Source organism: Nelumbo lutea, chromosome 1 (genome assembly GCF_056320005.1).
Source record: "Nelumbo lutea isolate HS-2025 chromosome 1, American lotus-T2T, whole genome shotgun sequence".
Classification (NCBI taxonomy): domain Eukaryota; kingdom Viridiplantae; phylum Streptophyta; class Magnoliopsida; order Proteales; family Nelumbonaceae; genus Nelumbo; species Nelumbo lutea.
In genome coordinates this window covers 152,649,319-152,669,337 of record NC_142684.1, presented here as the reverse complement: position 1 = coordinate 152,669,337, position 20,019 = coordinate 152,649,319, and the positions used below count along the sequence as shown (strand labels likewise).

Sequence of the window (20,019 nt, the reverse complement as noted above, 5' to 3'; positions counted from 1 at the left end):
AATTGGACAATCTCCATGAGAGATGATCTAGCCATTGATCTTACTCTGGTCCGTGGACCGTGGAGCTTGAATAAGGCTTCAGATAAAAAGTTGGATGAATATGATTGAATCGAACGGTTAGGAATTGTTCAATAATGGTGGACCCCGATCCTTTGCCTACCAGACACGTATTCAGATATACTGTGTTCTGTGTTTGGGTCATTGGATGCAGCAAGTTTCAAATAAAAAAATGTTAAAGAATGAGAAACATCATAAACAATCTATCCCGTCCATTACAAATCTACGTTGCTTTCGATGGTCGGAAATAAAAAAAAAAAAACAAAAGAGAGAAAATGGGAAATGACATTTTATTTTCGAAATCCAAGTATCCAACTCAAAATCATCATCATCCATCGTTTTTGTTCTAAAATTTCTTACAGACCAGAGGATCGCCACGCCAACCTCTCTGGCTCTCTCTATTTATATTGTTTATTTCCACCCTTTAGATTCGAAACCCATCTACAAACATCTTTCTTTTTCTGTTTTTGGTACATAAGAGGTTCTTCTTTAGTTGAATCAAGAATTGCTAGAACAAATAAAAGAGGAAGCAAAAAAAGGGGGCCTTTTTCGCCCTCTATTCTTCTTATGCCTCCTTTCAGATCTTAGATTTCCTGGATTTCGCATCTTGGTTCTTCCAATCGGTAAGTTTGTTTTGATAGTTTTGCTCCGATCATTTCTCTGTTTTCAAATCTCTCTCGGATGATATTGGATTTATGATCTAAATGGGTTTCATTTTTTTTTTGGTTTTTCAGGAATCCTGGAATTTGAATTGATTAGTCGATGAAGGATCCGATATTCCTCAATTGAATTTGAGATTACCCATTTAATAACTGATATACAATCTTCTGATTTCTGGGTAATTTCTTGGATAAGGTATTATTCTTCTTGTTTCGTTGGTTGTTATCTGCATTTCAATTCATTAGATTGGATTCCTTTGATTCATATTAGATTGAATTCTATGGCTATTTACTTATCTCTCCTGGAATTTTATGGTACGGGTTGGATCTGATGCAGATATTTCTCAATTGAGCTTGTGCTAGAGAAAAATACTTTTTTGCTGTTTGAAAAAATCTTTGTTTTGTATTCGGTATTATCAATTCTTATGGTTGTTTAAATTTTCTGAGATTGAGAACTAAATTTGTTATGGTTTCTTCACATGGATATATGACAGAAAAGATGGAATCGGATCTTGGAAAGCTCTTCATAGGTGGAATTTCTTGGGACACGAACGAAGATCGTCTCAAGGAATACTTCAAATCTTATGGAGAAGTTGTGGAAGCTGTGATCATGAAGGATCGGACCACAGGTCGTGCCCGCGGTTTTGGGTTTGTCGTATTTGCAGACCCTACTGTTGCAGAGAGAGTTGTCATGGAAAAACACACAATAGATGGTAGAACGGTAAGTAGATTGATTGGATATCAATTTACATCTTGAAATTAAGCAACACTGAAGTTTGAGAAGTTCTGAGAACTCATTTTCTTTCTGACATTCATGGGTTCAGAAAAATAATTCTAAGAATTCGATTCCTCCATCTCATTCTGAATTCAATCAGTTCTCAGGTTGAGGATTATCCCCCACACACAAACACATTTATGAAAATGAGAATACATGTCTTGTCTCAAGTTTTTACTGTCTTGATTGAGATTCAAAAACTTCTCGAAGATCCACTACTTTTTGGGGCATTAGAAATCTGAGTATATCTTAGAGTTGGTTTTCATTATTGGATTCTGAATTCTCAGGTTGAGGCAAAGAAGGCTGTTCCGAGAGATGATCAGCACATTCTGAATAGAAACAACAGTATTGTTCATGGATCACCGGGTCCTGCCCGTACTAAAAAGATATTTGTAGGAGGCTTAGCATCCACAGTCACAGAGAGCGACTTCAAGAAGTACTTTGAACAATTTGGGACAATCACAGATGTTGTGGTGATGTATGATCATAACACCCAAAGGCCAAGAGGTTTTGGATTCATCACTTATGATGCAGAGGAAGCAGTTGAGAAGGTGTTGCTCAAGACCTTCCATGAACTGAATGGTAAAATGGTTGAGGTCAAGAGGGCTGTCCCAAAGGAGTTGTCTCCAGGGCCCAGCAGGAGCTCTCTAGGTGGATATAACTATGGCCTAAGCAGGGTCAACAGCTTTCTTAATGGCTATACTCAGGGATACAATCCAAGTTCAGTTGGAGGTTTTGGAGTTAGGATGGATGGTAGATTTAGTCCAGTTGCTGGTAGCCGAAGTGGATATCCACCATTCGGTCCTCCAGGTTATGGAATGGGTGGTGTAAATTTCGAGCCAGGGCTGAGCCCAAGCTATGGGGGAAGCTCAAACTTTGGTACTAATATTGGCTATGGACGAGGATTAAACCCTTACTACAGCGGGAACACAAATAGGTTTGGTAGTCCTATTGGATACAGTGGAGGTAATGGAGGGAGTGGTTCTGTTTTAAGCTCAACTAGCCGGAATGTGTGGGGGAATGGGGGCCTTGGTTATGTCACAAACTCTGCAAGCTCTAGTGCTTACATGGGCTCTGGTAGTGGGACTATTGGAGGTGCTTTTGGAAATAGTGGTGCAAATTGGGGCTCCTCGCCTTCTATTTCAGCTCAAAGTGGAGGTAGTGCTTCTGGATTTGCCAGTGGGAATCTTGGTTTTGGAAGTGGTGATAGTGGTTTTGGGTTGGGTGGGGGAGGGTATGGAAGAAACAGTGGAACTAGTGCTGCCATGGCATCATCATATGCTTCTTCAAATGGTGGTTATGATGGTTCTTATGGAGATTTCTATGGTGGTAGTTCAGTTTATGGTGACTCCACTTGGCGGTCTGCTAATTCAGAGCTAGAGGGGTCTGCTTCATTTGGTTATGGGCTTGGCAATGCAACTTCAGATGTAACATCTAAAAGTTCTGCGGGTTATGTTGGTGGTTATGGTGTTTCCAATAGACAATCAAATAGAGGTATGGGATCTCTTTGGCTTCATAATGTGCTCTAATGATCTATTCTTGTTTTGTTTACTCTAATGCTGAAATTTGTTACGTACAGAAAGTTCTAGGTTCCCTACCTCACAGATGTGGGACAAGATTTTTAATTGGGATAACCCTTGGCTACCTGTTGCAATTGCATGTAACAAACATTTTGCCAATTGAATTATAAGTCTTGAACTGTTTAACCAATATATTTTTGGAGCACTAGTAATGGCTATATTAACAAACCAAAAGTCCATTTAGGTTATTAGATTTGAACTCCATGGCCTTCATTTGAGCAAATTTACCAAATAAAAGAAAAACAAGAATGAGAAAACTAGCTAATTGATTCAGATAGTATGTTTTGAATTAGAGCTCTTTTGTGGGGATGTACCACCTGTTTATCATGAAAGATGGCTCATGGAGCAGTGCAGTATACATCCTCCAGTGCTTCAATGATATGTTTGTTGTTCTGTATAAACATGGAGGCTGTTCCATATTCATCTTCTGAATATTTCAACTATAGACATTATTCAATGATGGTACAGGCCACCCATGTGCCATATTCATTTGTGTGTGTGTGCGCATGTGCATGCAAGTGGCTGCTTTCGGACTTAAAACACAAATTCTCATACTCATCAGCCCGAAATTTTACCATCACACAAATTAATGACCCCTCTTTGAAGTATTTTGATTCTTGGAACAAAAGTGGGGAAACATCAGATAATCCTGGCACCAACATGCTCATGATTTTACATCCTTTTCAATCTCAACTGACGATGATCCTGTGTAGGAATATTTGTTGATATTAAAAGAAAAAAGAAAAGAAAAACCAAGGTGTTTAAACGTCCACCAAAGGACATCCATGTGTGATACCTACGTATTTTTACTGCAAAAGCAACCAAAATTATTAGGTGATTATAGTCATTTGATTTGTATGTTTTTAATCAAGCAAAATGTTTTGTACCCATAACCTGGTCCTTTGAACTGGTTAAGATTATGCTGCCCTAGGGGGCTGCAAACAGATAGGATCAAATTGGATATGCCTAGATCCAAATTTGATTTGTTAATATTTGGATTCAAATTGATTCTCATCCATTGGTTCATACCAGACTTGGATCATACATTGATATTAAATGTCACTAATAAATTAAAACTAAAAGTGATCAGAGTATTACTAAAAATGACTTTAATATTGTATATTGTTTGACACTTGTGTCTATGACTCATTAGTAAATACACAACATTCAAACGAACAATAGTTATAGATACATATTGATTTTATGAATATGTAAGCATATACACCTAATATTTTAAGATTGGATCATAACATATTAGATTTGGGTGGATCCATATGTGATCCAATTATAAATAGAAAGAATTCAGACTGCTTTAGTTGGTTCAAAATCAATTTTGAATTCAAACAAGCCGATGCAATTTGCATCCTGGACCACAGAAGGCTAAGTGGCACCAGGACTTTACCTGTGTCACTAGGATATAGCAGCCTGGACTATATTTAAGTATCTGATATGCTTGAGTGTGTGCTTGCATTTCAGTGATCAGATGGAATAGTCCATCTGATTATGGTGACATCTTTGCATTGCCTGTTCAACTTGACTATGGTTTTCCTTTTATAGTTCAGCCTGTGCTTGAATTGGATGCAGGACATTGTCTAGCCAATTCAATTTCCAGGTCAAAACTGGAAAGGGGGAGAAGGAGAAATTGAGATGTATAAAACATTTACTACAGTGATTTCCTTTTGACTTCACTTTTGCTGAACGGTTTAGTTGCTGTTGTCTGGAAGTAGGCTATAACCTTTAGATAACCACTGTGCTATGATAAATTGTGGTATTTACACATCATTGGTCTTACTTGCTTCAGGAATTGCTGCATAGGAGGATAATTATTTGGATATCAGCAGGTTATTGTAGGTGAAGATAATCCAGTGATCCAGGTGAATGACTTGTGAATTTCGTACATCTCCCTCATTAATATATTTCAGTTAAAATGAAATTGATTATCTAGAGCTAACTGGAGTTCCTATTTTAAAGACGCTGAATTCAGAGAGAGTGAGAGAGCAGTTACAAGGGATTTTGTGTAAGGTTTGAGGAATTTGAGTTTTTTAATTTAGGATCTCTTATTCAGGTTTGATTGAGATGTAAAATCAGATTGCGGGATATATTCAGAAAAGAGTGATTCTGATCAATGTATCGTGCACTGTGGCGATACATAAAAACAGACTATTATTTTTTAAATTTCTTTTCTTTTTTTACCTCTGTAATGTCTCTGGCAAAGTTGCTGGTTCTTGTCAGGTATGCTTTTCTGTTTCATTTTTTTTGGATTTTGATTTTTCAGATTGTACCAGAGGTTCTGGATGATTACTAGTGTGAAACTTTTGAGGGATACCAATCTGAGTTCCCCAAGAATAAGTTACCAAATATTCTGATTCATTTCTATGGAATACTTTCTTTTCAAGAAGTATAATCTTCGTTTTTGTGGGCAATGAATATGAATATAAGATAACCACCACTCTCCTTATTCGTTTTGCTTGGGTACCCTTTGGTGACTTTGATTAGTTCAACCGAGACTTGTGATTTGTTCGTTTTCCCAGGTCAAAAATTACTCAGTCGTGGTCTTTTTACTCGCTACTCATGTTTCAATGAAAGGTGGTCAGATCAGGATCCTCCATTCGATTGTTCCAGTCTTGAGAAGGTGGCAGTTATTTGACCCATAAACCTTTCATTTTCATTTTCATTTTCATTTTCTTTTTCTTGTTTCTTCTCTCTCTCTCTCTCTAATTTGGCTCATCCAAAACCACTTTGCATTAAGCTTTGGAGCTTGGCCTCCCCAAAAGGCACATTTCCTGATATTATGATGGAGATGGAGATTCATCCTACAAGATGATTACCAACTTTCCCTTCTAAGTTTTAACTGAATGATTCATGGTAAATGCTTATCTTCAATTTTCTTTTGGGAAAATCTATGATGCAGAAAAGATATGATATGAAAAGAGTTTTGACTAATCAAAATCCACGCATGAATTTTGATAAATAACACCTTATTTGCTCTTACGTTTGTGATTTCAGTTTATTGGTCGGTTATTTTTCCCATATCATAGTCGAACCATTTTCTTTTTCATTTCCATATCAAATGGGTTGGTAAGTTTTAGAGCAGGTTCATGTGAGTTTTCTAGTTCTAAATGCTACAAATACAAAGGAGGATGAGTGGTGGTATCCTTCCTTCGTCCTCCATTTTCCCCCTGTAAATTATACGATCCATAATCCTTTTCTCAGTTGTCTTCTTTCAACCAATAGCCAAGGCCTAGGGGGCGCACCATACAATGTCTAGAATCCAGATGTGTGGCGTATGATGCACTTGCATCAACCCAAGTAAAAAAATAAAAAAAAAAACAAAGAAAAAAAGGAGGCCAACCAACCACCAACCAGCTTTGAAAAATTTTCACCGACGCATGCAAAAGGCCTTTTGCGTTGGACCACCACTTTTTCTTGGGTTGGAGACGTGTTGAGATCCCCTTGGTCCTGTTTGTTTAATGGAACTACTCTGGTAATGGGCTTCGTAACGCTATGGTGAGCCCATCCCAATTTCAAGTGATGAAAGCAACTTGATTTGGTAAGTGGTCGTCCTATTCCCCAAAAAATAGGTCCAGTTGTATAGTCTGGATCACCGCCATTCACCATTCTGATAAGAAAAATCAAACCATTTATACAATCCTAACCATTCAATATGCAGAAAAATGTCTGGTATGAGGACAACAATTGCTTGCACACATAATGATCTCACTCCATAATTTTGATGTGCGATTTCCAAATCATGATGTACCAAATGTTGGAAAATCGAAATGTTAACCCAACGGTCTGCAACTCTGCATCACCAGATCAATCTAGTTCTAGACTCTAGACTGCTGTATGAGCATTATGATTTTATTTATATATGCTTATTTGAATAATTTAGAAGCCTTAAAGAGAGGCCATTTTGTCACTTACAATCAGTTTGCTTTTCTTCTTGTGCTTTATCGGATTCTCTCTATTCCTTCCAATCGGAAAAAGGGTAATAAAGTAGGGACTAGGGAGGGGGAATTTCTAACAGCCCAAAAGTAAGAAAAAGGAATGGCTCCATTGCCACTTTGTAAGTTTGACCCAATCCATCTCGTCTTTTTCCAATATCCAAGTTCAAATTAACACCAAACTTAACTCTTCTGTGAGTGATTGAAACGGAATATATGTCTTTCCATCCACCCATTGCTACAAGCAAACCAAAAAGAAGAAGATTCATAGTTTCTGCCTCACTTCTTTGAACTAGAAGGGCAGAAATTTATTGAGACAATTTCAGATTAGATACCCCATCTAAATGTCAAAGAGCCTGGTCCATACTGGAGCGGTAGTCAATTTCAAGAAACAAGTGCCTTTTCCTTTTTAAACCGTTCTACCAAGAAAGGTAATTAGACATTAAAATGCGTTAGTCCATTATCAATACTTACTGTAACTCGTGGACCCTCAAACCATACGTCCTAGTCCTTTAGCCATCTTTCCATAAAGACTTGCTGACTCTCACTGTTTACATTTCTTACAACCATAGGATCCATCCAAAACCACCATGATTTCCAATGGGCTCTGCAACCAGTCAAGTTAGAAACCGTAACGTGCATAGCAGCTCCTATCTTAACTGAATTCAAACTGTTGCCAAGAAACAGAGAACTCCATGAACAAAAACATCTCACCAGGCATGGACAATCTAACATCTCTCACCTCCTGACTGTATTTGGAGTAGCTAAGAACACCCAAAAATTTCTTTGGAATCCCGCGGTGTTGAACCAGAATTGCAAAAACTAAGGAATCTTCATACTTTGCTAGGGAAGAATTTCAACATCAAACAGTGTTCTGGAGAAATACACTCAGCAGGTAAGGTCTATTGACAATTCTTGATTCAAACTTGATTGCACCATCTGCACTCTTCTCTCCATTACAAGCAAGGAACATGGCCATGAAGTACAACTTTGAAATAGAGAAGATGGAGAAAATAGTTCCAAGGTAATAGAATTTGTAACTGAGAATAATGCATTCCAAATTTACAAGCTATGTTCCAAGTTCGTGCAAGGTTGTTTATGCACTGCAGTGTAACACAACAGTCACTCAGTCAGGACCCTTGATATGACTGAAGGCTAAAATCCAGGTTGGCTAAGGAGCTCCCATGGGTTTTACAACAAAAGTGATGGCTCAGAGATAAGGCAGACATGTATGTTGCAGCAGTGCTCTTTTACAAATCATTGCCTATAACAATTGTACCTTGATGGGAATTGGTTTGGTGGAAAGGGAAAACATTTACTCTTCCTACTCAGCAGGTTCTTGTCTCTGCAAGTGCAAGAAAACGCCACTCAGAAGTAACATTTTGGAGGATAAACAAGAATAGACTGGGATGGTTTGACAGACGTCTTATAGATGCTGGCAACAAACCAAAGCATGGTAGAGTTCGGAATTTATGATGATGACAGCTTACAATAATTAGACAACATCTGAATTTTCAAGAGTTCGGAAATGAATGTTGTCATTGCATGGCTGCAAAGGGGGTTGGAGTTGGTGTTGCAGACAATAATGGATATTAAAGGTTATTTCTTGGATTGACGAAATTGAACACAGCAGGATACATCTTCAGAATGTTGGAAAGACTGAGCAGATCTACCAGAAACTAGGTCAGAACAAGAGGATGGAGCTGGAACTGGATTTTCTTAAGGACATGCAATTAACAATATCCTAGAGTTGTAGGGACTCCTTTCATTGGCAATAATCTGCAGGTAAAAGCTAATGCTGAAGTTTGATTTCAGTAACACTTTCCAGAATTGAATTACTTGCTGATACTAATTATAAAATAGTTGTTGAACTTTGTATCCATTCAATATCTGAGTTGGTTTGCAATAACCTTCCACAGTGAACCAAAATCAGAGACTAAAACCAAATTCATCAGTCTTATAGGTAAAACCAACTTTGTATTTTGACATCACAACTTTTCTTTCTTAAAGCTTTCCCTTTTTGAACCAGGTCAGAACACTAGTAATACCAGTTGAGCGAGCAAGCTTTGAGAAGTGAGAACAGTAGGAATCAATACCAATACCTTCAAATATGAAGAGACAAATTGCAATCTGGAATCTGGCATGTGAGCAAGAGCTCTATGCCCTTCAATATCCAATTTGTTTATGAAGCCAAACAACAGAGGGAGAGGGAGGGAGGAAGGGAGAAATAGATCATCTGGCTCTAGGGGTAAATTCAGTCACCACCTCCAAAAAACTACCAAGACAGTTCTCCAGAGAGTGCCTTTATGAGATCTGCAATGATGTAATAAAATCCTATAAGAGTAGAAATCAGAGAACTACAACAGGCCAACAATGAAATGGATGGAGTTCTATAAAATATTCCAGGTAAAGGTTCTGGCCTTGGGAATCCATTTAGGAATAAATTGGAGATGGATAAAAGAAGACAGGCAATTGTAAGTTCTCTTCATCACACAAGGTGATCTTTGAGGATTTAGGGTTTTTAATCTTGGATTGTGAGTGCTTTTGACCAACTGAACAACTTAGACGCTAGAAAGAGCAACTTGAGAAGGAAAAATGGATTTCATGAACAGGAGAGAACTGGCAAGGGATGGGTACAAAGATTTTTGAGAATTTGGGCGCCAGTGATCTATCAATGATGATGTTGAAACTCGAACTCTATTACGAATAAGATACTGCAGACCCAAATTCTCTGCCTTTGCTCCAATCTACTCCGGAAGAAGACAGGGCACTGCACATAAATGGCCGATAAGTACAGCTGATTGCTTTTATCTAGGTAGGGCTGTCAATGGACCAGATATTGATGCAATCCGATCCAGTCCAATATGAATGAATCCATTACAGATGGACCAGGTCCAATCCAATCTGGTGAATTCTATGGACCATTTTGAATCGGTCCAATTCAATGTCTGGACTGCCCAATCTGTTCAAATTGGTTTTAATTTAGATTGGTTCCAACTCCCAGCCCAAACCTGGTCCATTGACACCTGTATTCTTATCTTCTATTGATGGACAGGATATTGGTTCAATCCAACCGAATCCAAATATAAATCCATTACAGATGGACCAGGTCCAATCCAATCCAACAAGTACTTTGGACCATTAAGTCTGGACTGGTCCAATTCAATGTCTTTTTGGTCCATCCAATATGTCCAAATTGATTTTGATTTGGACAGGGTCCAATCCAAAACCGGTCCATTGACACCCCTAATTGTGGGGCAGCATCTTGAGTGTGACAATATTAGTCACATGTTTCTCACACCCAGCTTCTTTCCCTGGTTACAAGTACCCCTTTTCTCCCCTCTTTAAACATAATCTGATTCTTTATTTCTTCTTCTAAATACCATCCTATGAACAAAGAAATGGAAATTAAACTCTACTTGAAGTAGAATCCATGCATAAACAAAAGTTCTATCTACTTCTGAGTTGTATCTTTTTATAGTAAAGAAACAATTCATGAAAAGAAAAGAAAAGCATATACATATTGATGCCTAACTTCAGAGAAAGGTTTTTCTTTTGTCTAATAAATTTTATTAATACTATTTAACAAAAAAATAAATTTTATTAATACTTCAAATCGGATGCTATGTTTAATAGTTCAGCCTTACTCATGAAGGCCATCTTCCTGCACATTGTGTCACTATCAACGCCAGTAGCATATTTGGGTTCATATTATACTGCAGACCAACAATATACGGCACTACCTAACAAAAGAAATCAAAGACAACTATCTTTGCGTTACTGCCTTTCTAAATGATTCTTCTTGCTAAAAACTCTCAAAAATGTATCATCTTCTCAAACTAGTCAGTTTTGGCAACATTGGTTTTAAACCATGTTTATGAAATCCAAATATATAGGTATTTCCACATAGGCTATGCATGTACATACCGGCTTAATAACCATAAAATTACTAATTAAGGTGTTAAAATTAAGCACATCAAAACTTTGGAATTTGACACAACTTGCTTTATTATCCTTTTCTCCAAGATCAATCTTGCTTCCGGTTAATGTTAATTATTTATTATTTAAATTCATTTTATTAGTTTAAATTCCATTTAATTGGATATTGGTTTATAACCTTTGATAGAGAAGCCCACTGTTAGTGTTCAGTCTGCCTGTTAGACTGATAACAGTCAAGGAAGAGAGAGAGAAGAGAGGAGAGAAAGAGAGAAAGGAGAAGAGCAGAAGAGAAACAAGGAGAAAAGATTCTGGTTTGAATGAGAGAAAAAAAGTTCTCTCCCATTCGGCCAGATGTATTTTATATTACTAAAATAATGTGGAAAAGTCACATATGCCCCTACTTAAGTTAGGGACATTAAGTCTAACATAAACTTACACATTAGCACCTAAACACAAGCATAAAGACAAAATTACCCCTACATGCTCGACACTAACACCGACTAAAACTACTTACTGAATTTTTGTACTAAGGATACATGCATATGAAGTTGGCCACTCTCATTAGGTGTGCAAACTAGATTATAGCGACATTGGTTAGACATAACTCAAAGCTATGCTTAGATTAGATTTGCACCAGTTTGGCCTGATTTGGAATGTCATAAGGTTCCTTTTTCTTTAATTTCACATGACAAAAGCCCGTGCATCACATGTGCCCTGACTAGTATCAAATATTTTGAAAACCCAGGTGCAACTTCACAATAAAATTGCAAAGTCAAATAGTCAGAACAGAGCAACACTTTCTCAAAAAATACTTGATCTTGATAACCATCTATGCTATCCAAATCAGAATGGCGCTTGGAAGACATTTGGACCACCATATTGATGTCCTTGTCTGCTCCTAAAAAACCTAATAGAAACACTCTTAGACTCTTCACATGACAAAAGCCCATGCATCACACGGGCCCTGACTAGTATCATATGTTTTGAAAACCCAGGTGCATCTTCACAACAAAATAGCCAAGTCAAATAGTCAGAACAGAGCAACACTTTCTCAAAAAAATACTTGATCTTGATAACCATCTATGCTATCAACATCAGAATGGAGTTTGGAGGACGGTTGGACCACCATATTGATGTCCTTGCCTGCTCCTAAAAAACCTAATAGAAATTCTTAGACTCTTCAGGTGACAATACAGGACCTTTTCCCTGGTGTTACTTAGACTGAGAATATTCTCAGTTCAGAATGTGCAAAAAGTCTTGAAACACAGAAAAAATCAATTTGTTCCTCTGCAGAGATTGAAACAAGCTCTGCTCTCAGTCCCTGCAGACATTGGTCCAGTATCAGATGGAGGCAGTTTAATTTTGCTAGAGACCTCCTATCAAATGATGATTTCTGACAAGTGTTGCATTGATGATATAATCACTTCTACATCTTGCTATGGCTGAATACCTCCAGAAAACAATATAGAAGGTCCAGACACTCCAGTGGTTGGTTATGAACCTGACAGCCAAGGATTAAAGTATCAATACAAAGCCACCAATATGCTAAATACAAAGTTGGGGATTTGGACAAATTTAAATGAAAATACCCCTCTTAGAGATGCCCAGACCCAATTCCTGAAAATTCTTTTTTTAATCTTACTGTGTTGGTCAATCAAAACACAGGATGTACAAATTCATCATATTGTGCATATCAATACTTTAAACCATGCTGACAGCGGAGCTGAACCAACATTTGATGGCATCACCAAGGGAGTTAAAGCAGTTTTGCAGAGGTGGAAGATAATTGAATGAGAAATTAGAGACTTCAAGTAGGATATCCAAGGGTTGATATATTATGGACACAGGCTCTTGATAGAGATCCACTGCACAATGATTACCATTGCGGTTTCTAGCATGATGACACTCAGTCCACATGTTATGTGAACCCTGAAGGGAATGCATGTGGTTGAAGATCAGATAGGCTGTGAATTGATGCAAGTTGTTAACATAAAAGTATGTCTTTAGTCCCAAACATGAAGAACTTCATGAAACTGCTGACATTTGCCCCTAAAGGTAGGAACTCAATTAGCAGCAAGAATGAGAGAGATGATACCAGATTTGACAAAAGAAGTCACACCTCTTGTTGTTCCTTATCTATTCATGGCACAGCAGGGGCTGTCGGGGTTGTAGCTATTGAACAAGTAAATGGAATGAGAAATAGAAGCAAGTCTAGGTCACTAGGTGTATGAAGGAGTTCAAGGGATATTCAATGAGATATGAGAACTTCCCAGCAATGGCTTGTAGATTTACCAGAGGTGCTCAACAGACAAATAAATTGCTGATAATTTTTGGACATCGGAGGGACAGATATATTGATGATGGACAGGTTGAACGGATTTGTAAGAGGGATAGAAAAAATAAGGGCAGATGAAGTAATTTAAATCCCTGTTTGAAATTGTGCATTCACGAGAGAACCCATGGGTAATAAACTAAGATAAGGGTTAAATTGTTTATTTATTTATTTATTTAATTTTTTGTTGAGAAAAGGTAAAGTATAGGTGTATTAATGAAAAGGTCCTTTGTACAATGAGAAACTGTACAATACAAGCCAGAAGGACCTCAAAAAATGGTCATCATTGCATCTTACCATGATGGAACTTTGTATCTGGTGGCTAAACTTCTATGTCCTATAAGAAGAATAGCTCAACTTCCAAGGTTTAACCACATTTGAATGTCAAGATGTTTTATCCCTGATAGTCATAGAGAATTGGTTTATATTCAATTTGAATTGTTAAAAAATGGTCAAATAAGAAAAACCTCAATGTGTTGCCATTGCCTAATCTGGAATCATATCTTACATATCCAAGTGAATGTAGCTTCAGATACAGCAGTATTTGATGACATATGCTAGCTCAGCGATTTAGCTCAAATGACCTACAATCTAACAATTATTTAATTCAGAATACAGTCCAACAATATATGTTAGCCTGGTGGTTGAGCTCAAATGATCTATAATCCAACATTATCCAATTAATAATACACAAAACCCAAGCTTAAACCCACATAAGTAGAAGGAATAAGAAAAAAGAAAGCAAAAAGCAACTAAAACGGCATAAAAAGAACAGAGGAAGACTGATAGAGTAGTTGCATACATTGTGACTGCAGTTGTAATAGATAAATAGCTTGTAACACATAGGAGTCATGCTTTCCCTGATTCCCAACATCAAGAATACCCCAACATACAAGGGAAAAGCCCTGCTAAACTATAAAGCCCACGACTACTATTAGTGCTTGACTCTAAAACCTAACGTCACCTGTGTCTCAGAACTGGTCAAACTAAAGTTCAGAAGAAAGCCCTACTTCCATAAAAGACTCTCGAACCAGTGGTCTTTGATGAAGGTAGTTTTTGGTCGGAGCTAGAATTGGCACTTCCAGAATTGGGGCTTCCATTTTCAATGTCCAATGGAAGCTTCATCTTTGCTAAAGATTCAGTAAATTGCTGCATGCTTTTCATGTACATGTCTACTATCTCCTGTTGAACCACCGTTGGACCTGTTTCAATTTTTACATTCAGGAGAGGTTGTGAAGCCGGATTACTTGGCACCCCAGTGGAAGAATCACTATATGCGTCGAGAGCATCTTCTCTACTCTCCTTCAAAGGTGAAGTCAGGTCCTGGTTAGGAGATTTCGGGGCCCCTGGAGTATCACAGACAGACTGAGAGCTTGCAGGAATTGAGGCAGAAGGAGACTCGTTTGTTGAAGCACTGCTTGGAGTTGGAGGACTATCTTTCTTGGGAATCTCAACAGAATCAACACTACCTGCTGAGAAGCTTTCCACAACATGAATACCAATATCAGAACTGAGGTGATTTTCGGTGTCTGAGGTGCCCAAGCTCTCAGAGCTCTGAGAGTCCAAAGTGCTACATGGGATCCCAAAATATTCTGAAACCATCAGATTGTTTTCATTCACAATTTTTGGATCTGGGAACTCAATCTTATCAAAGTCACTGGGCAGAGAATCCGTTATTTCTGAATCTTGCTCAGGTGCTGGTGCAGTCAGAGATGCCTGTGGAGCAGGAATAGCCAAGACCTCCGGTGAAGCTCCACTGTAGGAGAGAGACAATTGGACAAATCCTGCTGGAGAATGGAAGAGATCTGTCGAGGAGAGAGAAAACTCTTGTGCCAATTTTCCATTGCCAATGAGAACATCCGAAAGAGGCACCAGTGAGAATCCAAGCAACTGGTCTTCAAGATAATTCTTGACCCTGCTGAGCATCCATATCTCACATTTGAGGGAGGATTCTATGGTCCGAACATTGAGTCGAAGATTCTCGTTGAAGACTGGATTCCTTCCTCCGCCGTTAATGATCTGAGTTGAGACGGTAGTTTCAGGATTGCTGGTCAGGCAAAGCTTGGCGTAGACATCTTGCTTATGGTATATGCAGATATTGTGAATATCCCTAGCTTGGTGTATGAAAACCTCAAGAACGCCGATGAAGCCGTCCATGTTGCCTACTACAGCTTCCTTCACAGGGATAGAAATTTCCCCTGTGAAACCGTCGGAACTCCGAATACCAAAACCGGATTTCTGGATCTCCGGCTCGGCAACGACAGATGAGCTCTTGAACATAGACACGACTGGTTGGTGAGAGTCCATGAACACAAACAATAGTTAACACTTAACACCAAGCTCCAAGCACCCGATAAACTAAAGAGCAGAAAAGGAACAAAAGGAACAAAAGGAACAAAAGGAAGCTAGTTCTCGGGATTTTAGAAGACAAAACAAGTGAACAAAAATGCAAACCAAAACCCAGTTAGAACTTAGAATTTAACACTCAGGATAGCGTGGTATAACCATGACATGACACAAAACCCAACCCACGATTGTGCAGACAAATGCAAAACAGACAAAAACATAAAAAAACTAAACCCTAGCTGGTATGATACTGTGATATAAAGACAGATTATCAAAATCCAGAAGCACAAACCCTAAAAATAAGATAACTTTCAGGTGAATTACTTCAGATCGAGGCACCAAACCCAAAAATAAGCAAACCCCAGCAACAGGGAACAATAACAACAGAATCCAATAAAGCTACCGGCTCTCCTTAAAGAAACGACACAACATCCAAGGGAGTGAAACAGGGGAAAGAGAAATTACAGCAACTCAGGTGGACTCATAGAACTCTATGCATAACCCGTATACTTTAAAAACATTCAGAACTCAGAATCACCAAAATCGAACAGACACTTTAAAGGCTGTGTGTGTATATGAGAGAGAGAGAAAGCGGCATTCACTTTCCTATTTTTTTCTTGCTCTTGCCCTGCTCAAAGTCAAAGCGCTTTCTGTAGAGACCGTATCAGCTTATGAATATCTTACCAATGACCCAGTCCGTGGATCGAGGCGTCTCAGCAAAATGTGAAAATTCTTTGCCAATTATACCTGCAAATCTGGATAAAAAGAACACTTTGTTGTACGTATTTATCGGATACTATATTTTTATTGGAAGGGTCTGGCCTCTTGCTGCAGCAGCTAAGCAAATTATCCTAGAATTGCGGATAGAATTTTCACCCTTTATCCCTTTATTTGTTCTCTATTTACAGTCTCATAGTATTTCTGAAAAATCTGAAATTTTCACCTCACTTTGCATTTCACTTTTAGACACTAGAGTCCTGGATAGACCAAAAGATAATGAAGTGTTCAAAATTCAACGGTGATGTTGCAATGTTGGTTCTTTTCTTTATATTCTCCTGTCCTTTTATTAGACCCGATTCATCCTTGAAAGACCAAGAGAAAAAAGCTTATTAAATAATCAAAAGGCTTGGAAAAGTAAAGGAAATGCAAAAGCTTGGGTGTATTATGCTACTATTTTAATAGCAACCACCCACTTAGTTAAAATGGGAGATCACTATCCATTTAATTGTTGGAGCTCTGCCCATTGCATTTCTCTCCAAGTCTTAATTTGTATGTTATACAAAATTGCAACTTTCTCGACTTCTTTTAAAGACAAAAAACGGTAGAAACAAGAAGAAACCTTCAAAACAATTCAACAGTCTACACCCAACCACCAGAGAGAGAGAGAGCAGACAGCGCCATGCCTTATTATTTAGGGGTCGGTGGCTATAGTTCAAATCAGTTGATGGGTCACGATATGCAAGAAACTTTTTTAAGAACCTTTATGAGAAGAGACTCGTATATCCATCCAAATTAAAAGTAGATTTGTGTGGGGTGGGAGGATGGCCTCTTGCTCTTAGACCCTTTGCGCACAGTCGAAGCAATGGGGCCCTTTGTCTTTTTCAAACATGAAATTTGGCCGAATAAGGGTCTAATTCGACAGCGATGGATTAGACATGCAGGGGGGAAACTTCATGCATTCTACTATTTTAACCCAATAAAGTTGACCCTTAAAACCACAGTAACTATCTACACAGCACACATCAGAAGACATACATGTGTAATTTGTTATCCAACATGAGAGCAACCCAATCAGGTGGACTTCTGCAAACCCTAATTTGTGCAAAACGTTTTACCATTTTTATGCAGTATAATAGAACGAAAGGTTTCATCCTACCACATGTCCCATCATACATGGGTCTCCGTAGAGACTGGTAGACAGTAGTTGGACAGTGAAAAGCCACAAGTGACTCTTTAGAAGTCTGAACTCTGAAACCCACCAATCCAATCAACAACTAGATTAAATTGTCCTCCTGAGTTGCAACTTTTTCCTTTTTTTTTTTTTTCCTTTTTCAAAAGAAAAAAGAAAGCCTACCCGCTCAGTGGTTACTGGTTAGTACTTTGTACTGGTGATGTTTGACCTGGCCTCATCTGATTGACCCGATTGATTGGGTAGTTATAAGGGTGCAATTTTGGCGGGTCCAATCAGAACCCGCCCGATTCAGCTCGCAATTTTGCATGATGTGGCTTGAATATAAAAGTTTTGGCATTTCATTTTTCGGGCTAGGATCCAGCCTAAAGTAGCTTGAACCGATCTGATCTTATCCTAACCCAAGCCTTGGGTTAGTCCGATTGTATATGCGGAGGAGTAGGGATAAGCCCAATACAGATTTCTGATACATGTAACCTGATTAGTGTGGGTTAATTGACCAACTTGAACTTAACCTAGTCCTAAGCCCGAGCCCAATCCTGATTCATTGAATTTCAGTGTGAGTTCGGCCCAAATTGGACAATTTGAGCTTAACCTTGTGCTTAGGCCTTAAAATTCAATCTTTAGGATTAGGCTTGGATTGGGCTTAAACCCAACCCAGCCTATCTAACTTGTACCTCTAATCAAATGACTTATTTGGGCTGGGGTATAGATGTCAATGTATTAGGTCTGACTCGATAGGGAACGGTTTTATTTGATAGGAACACAAATCATATAACCTAATAACCAGAACCAACATAATTGGATTGATTGGTTAGGTTCTACCTGATAAACTCAGCCCATGCATTGATAGCCCTAATTTGGGTGGTTTTGCTTTTGCCCATCATCAAAGCAAGAAGTGGAGTGGACAATTCAATTCACAATTCCCGGACCCATGTAGTTTGTGTTGCTTTTGCTTCATTTGTCTATGCTTTAGTGGTAGATACGAAAGAAATAATGAACATCCGTCCCTCCAACACTAACAATATTGGCAGCAGCAACAAGAATATTCAGTAGTCTCGGTGTGTTCCAGACTAACTCGGATTCAGTTGTGAGATTGTGCACATACTATCCTCACAACCATTTGTAGCTGTGTATTAGAAATATCTCTCCATAAATAAGAACATTTAAATATGGAGATATTTCTAACACAGTTACAACTGACTGTGAGGATCGTATGAACATGTTCTTGTAAGGTTTGAATCTGATCTTGCTCCAAATCATCATTTTTAAAGAGTTATTAATTTTAAAATCATGCCCGCTCATATTCAAGTGATCTTCATTAAGGAAGTCATCCAACTGACCTTATTGAGTTTGGATCCCAATTTGAATTTTATAGTCCACGTTGTGACAATACAAACAAGATTTTCTATTCACTTTTTCTACCCATTCTTTACTTGCCGTGAATTGCAGCCACACATTTATATTATGAATTGAAAGATGTATGACTAATTTGGGTTAGTGACAACAAGAACAAGGACCATCTTTACCTATTTTCAACATGGAAAACATGTAAGGCCAATGACTGATAGAAGGAAATTGTCAACTACACAAGCACACGACCCAACGTTGGAGTTTCCCCTATAAATTTATGCTTGGTTTCATTGTGTATGTTGACAGCATTTTAGTGTGCTTACCAGGAGAAAAACTTGTGGTGCTAATTAGACGATGAAAAGTCAAGATGGCCGAGTTGGTCTAAGGCGCTAGTTTCAGGTACTAGTCCGAAAGGGCATGGGTTCGAATCCCATTCTTGACAAATATGTATGGTATTTATTTTTCAAAAGTGAAGGCGATTTATTGATAATATCCTTTTTTGTCAATTCGATTTGAATATAATCCTGAAAAGAGGAAGGCATGATGCCAAACGGGCTTTGACTAAATACCTTTTTGGTGGAATATGATACTGGTTCATTGGATCATGTCTTATTTGAAATTATATTTTCAAATCGGATTGACAAAAAGGATTATTATCATCAATAAATCCCTTTCATTTTTTTTTCATTTTTTTTAGGTTCTGTTCATTTTTTGGTAAATTATTTATTCGGGTAAATGCAATTAGGGAATACTTATTCGGGTAAGTGCATTTACCCATGTTCTTTTATTTTCTAGGTAAACAAGGCAATTACCATTTTAGTCATAAAAATCTATTATTAAAATAGTATTTTTTGTCCCATTCAAGTGTTGGCAACCTTCCCCCTAGGTGAAAAAATTATTTATCCACCTAAGAGATGGGCATTACTTATTCGAGTGTGATACCCAAGAAAATAAACTTTTCCTAGTCCCAACATAAATATGAAAAAAGAAAATGGGATTCTTGGTCAATGAAAACCAGTCAATGAGAACCAAAATCCCATTGACCAACTTTCCCCCTTCTCAATATCCCAAAAGAGAACACCCCCTTAAACATACCCTTTCTACTTTCCAAAACCTCCATGGGCC

General features: G+C 38.1%; 2 protein-coding genes, 1 non-coding gene and 2 pseudogenes across 4 annotated transcripts; 4 read left to right on the top strand and 1 right to left on the bottom strand.

Moving 5' to 3' along the window:
- Positions 1 to 312: 312 nt before the first annotated feature.
- Positions 313 to 5,441, top strand: LOC148878446 (uncharacterized). Of its 2 annotated transcripts, XM_088954661.1 has the most exons (5): positions 313 to 680; positions 792 to 912; positions 1,211 to 1,437; positions 1,779 to 2,985; positions 4,873 to 5,441. In XM_088954661.1, exons 3-5 carry the CDS (start codon positions 1,216 to 1,218, stop codon positions 4,884 to 4,886), a joined length of 1,443 nt encoding a protein of 480 aa, XP_088810787.1. In that variant the 5' UTR covers positions 313 to 680; positions 792 to 912; positions 1,211 to 1,215; the 3' UTR covers positions 4,887 to 5,441. The 2 variants fall into 2 exon arrangements, with proteins under 2 accessions (XP_088810787.1, XP_088810777.1); XM_088954651.1 differs by lacking the exons at positions 313 to 680; positions 792 to 912 and having other exon boundaries at positions 1,204 to 1,437.
- Positions 5,272 to 8,763, top strand: LOC148878445 (protein TORNADO 1-like; annotated as a pseudogene).
- A 436-nt stretch (positions 8,764 to 9,199) lies between these two features.
- Positions 9,200 to 9,806, top strand: LOC148878444 (protein TORNADO 1-like; annotated as a pseudogene).
- A 4,124-nt stretch (positions 9,807 to 13,930) lies between these two features.
- On the bottom strand, positions 13,931 to 16,664 carry LOC148878443 (uncharacterized). The gene has a single exon (XM_088954709.1). It carries the CDS (start codon positions 15,591 to 15,593, stop codon positions 14,280 to 14,282), a length of 1,314 nt encoding a protein of 437 aa, XP_088810835.1. The 5' UTR covers positions 15,594 to 16,664; the 3' UTR covers positions 13,931 to 14,279.
- Positions 16,665 to 19,255: 2,591 nt separating this feature from the next.
- On the top strand, positions 19,256 to 19,336 carry TRNAL-CAG (transfer RNA leucine (anticodon CAG)). The gene has a single exon. It is a non-coding gene; the product is annotated as a tRNA-Leu (tRNA).
- Positions 19,337 to 20,019: the final 683 nt, after the last annotated feature.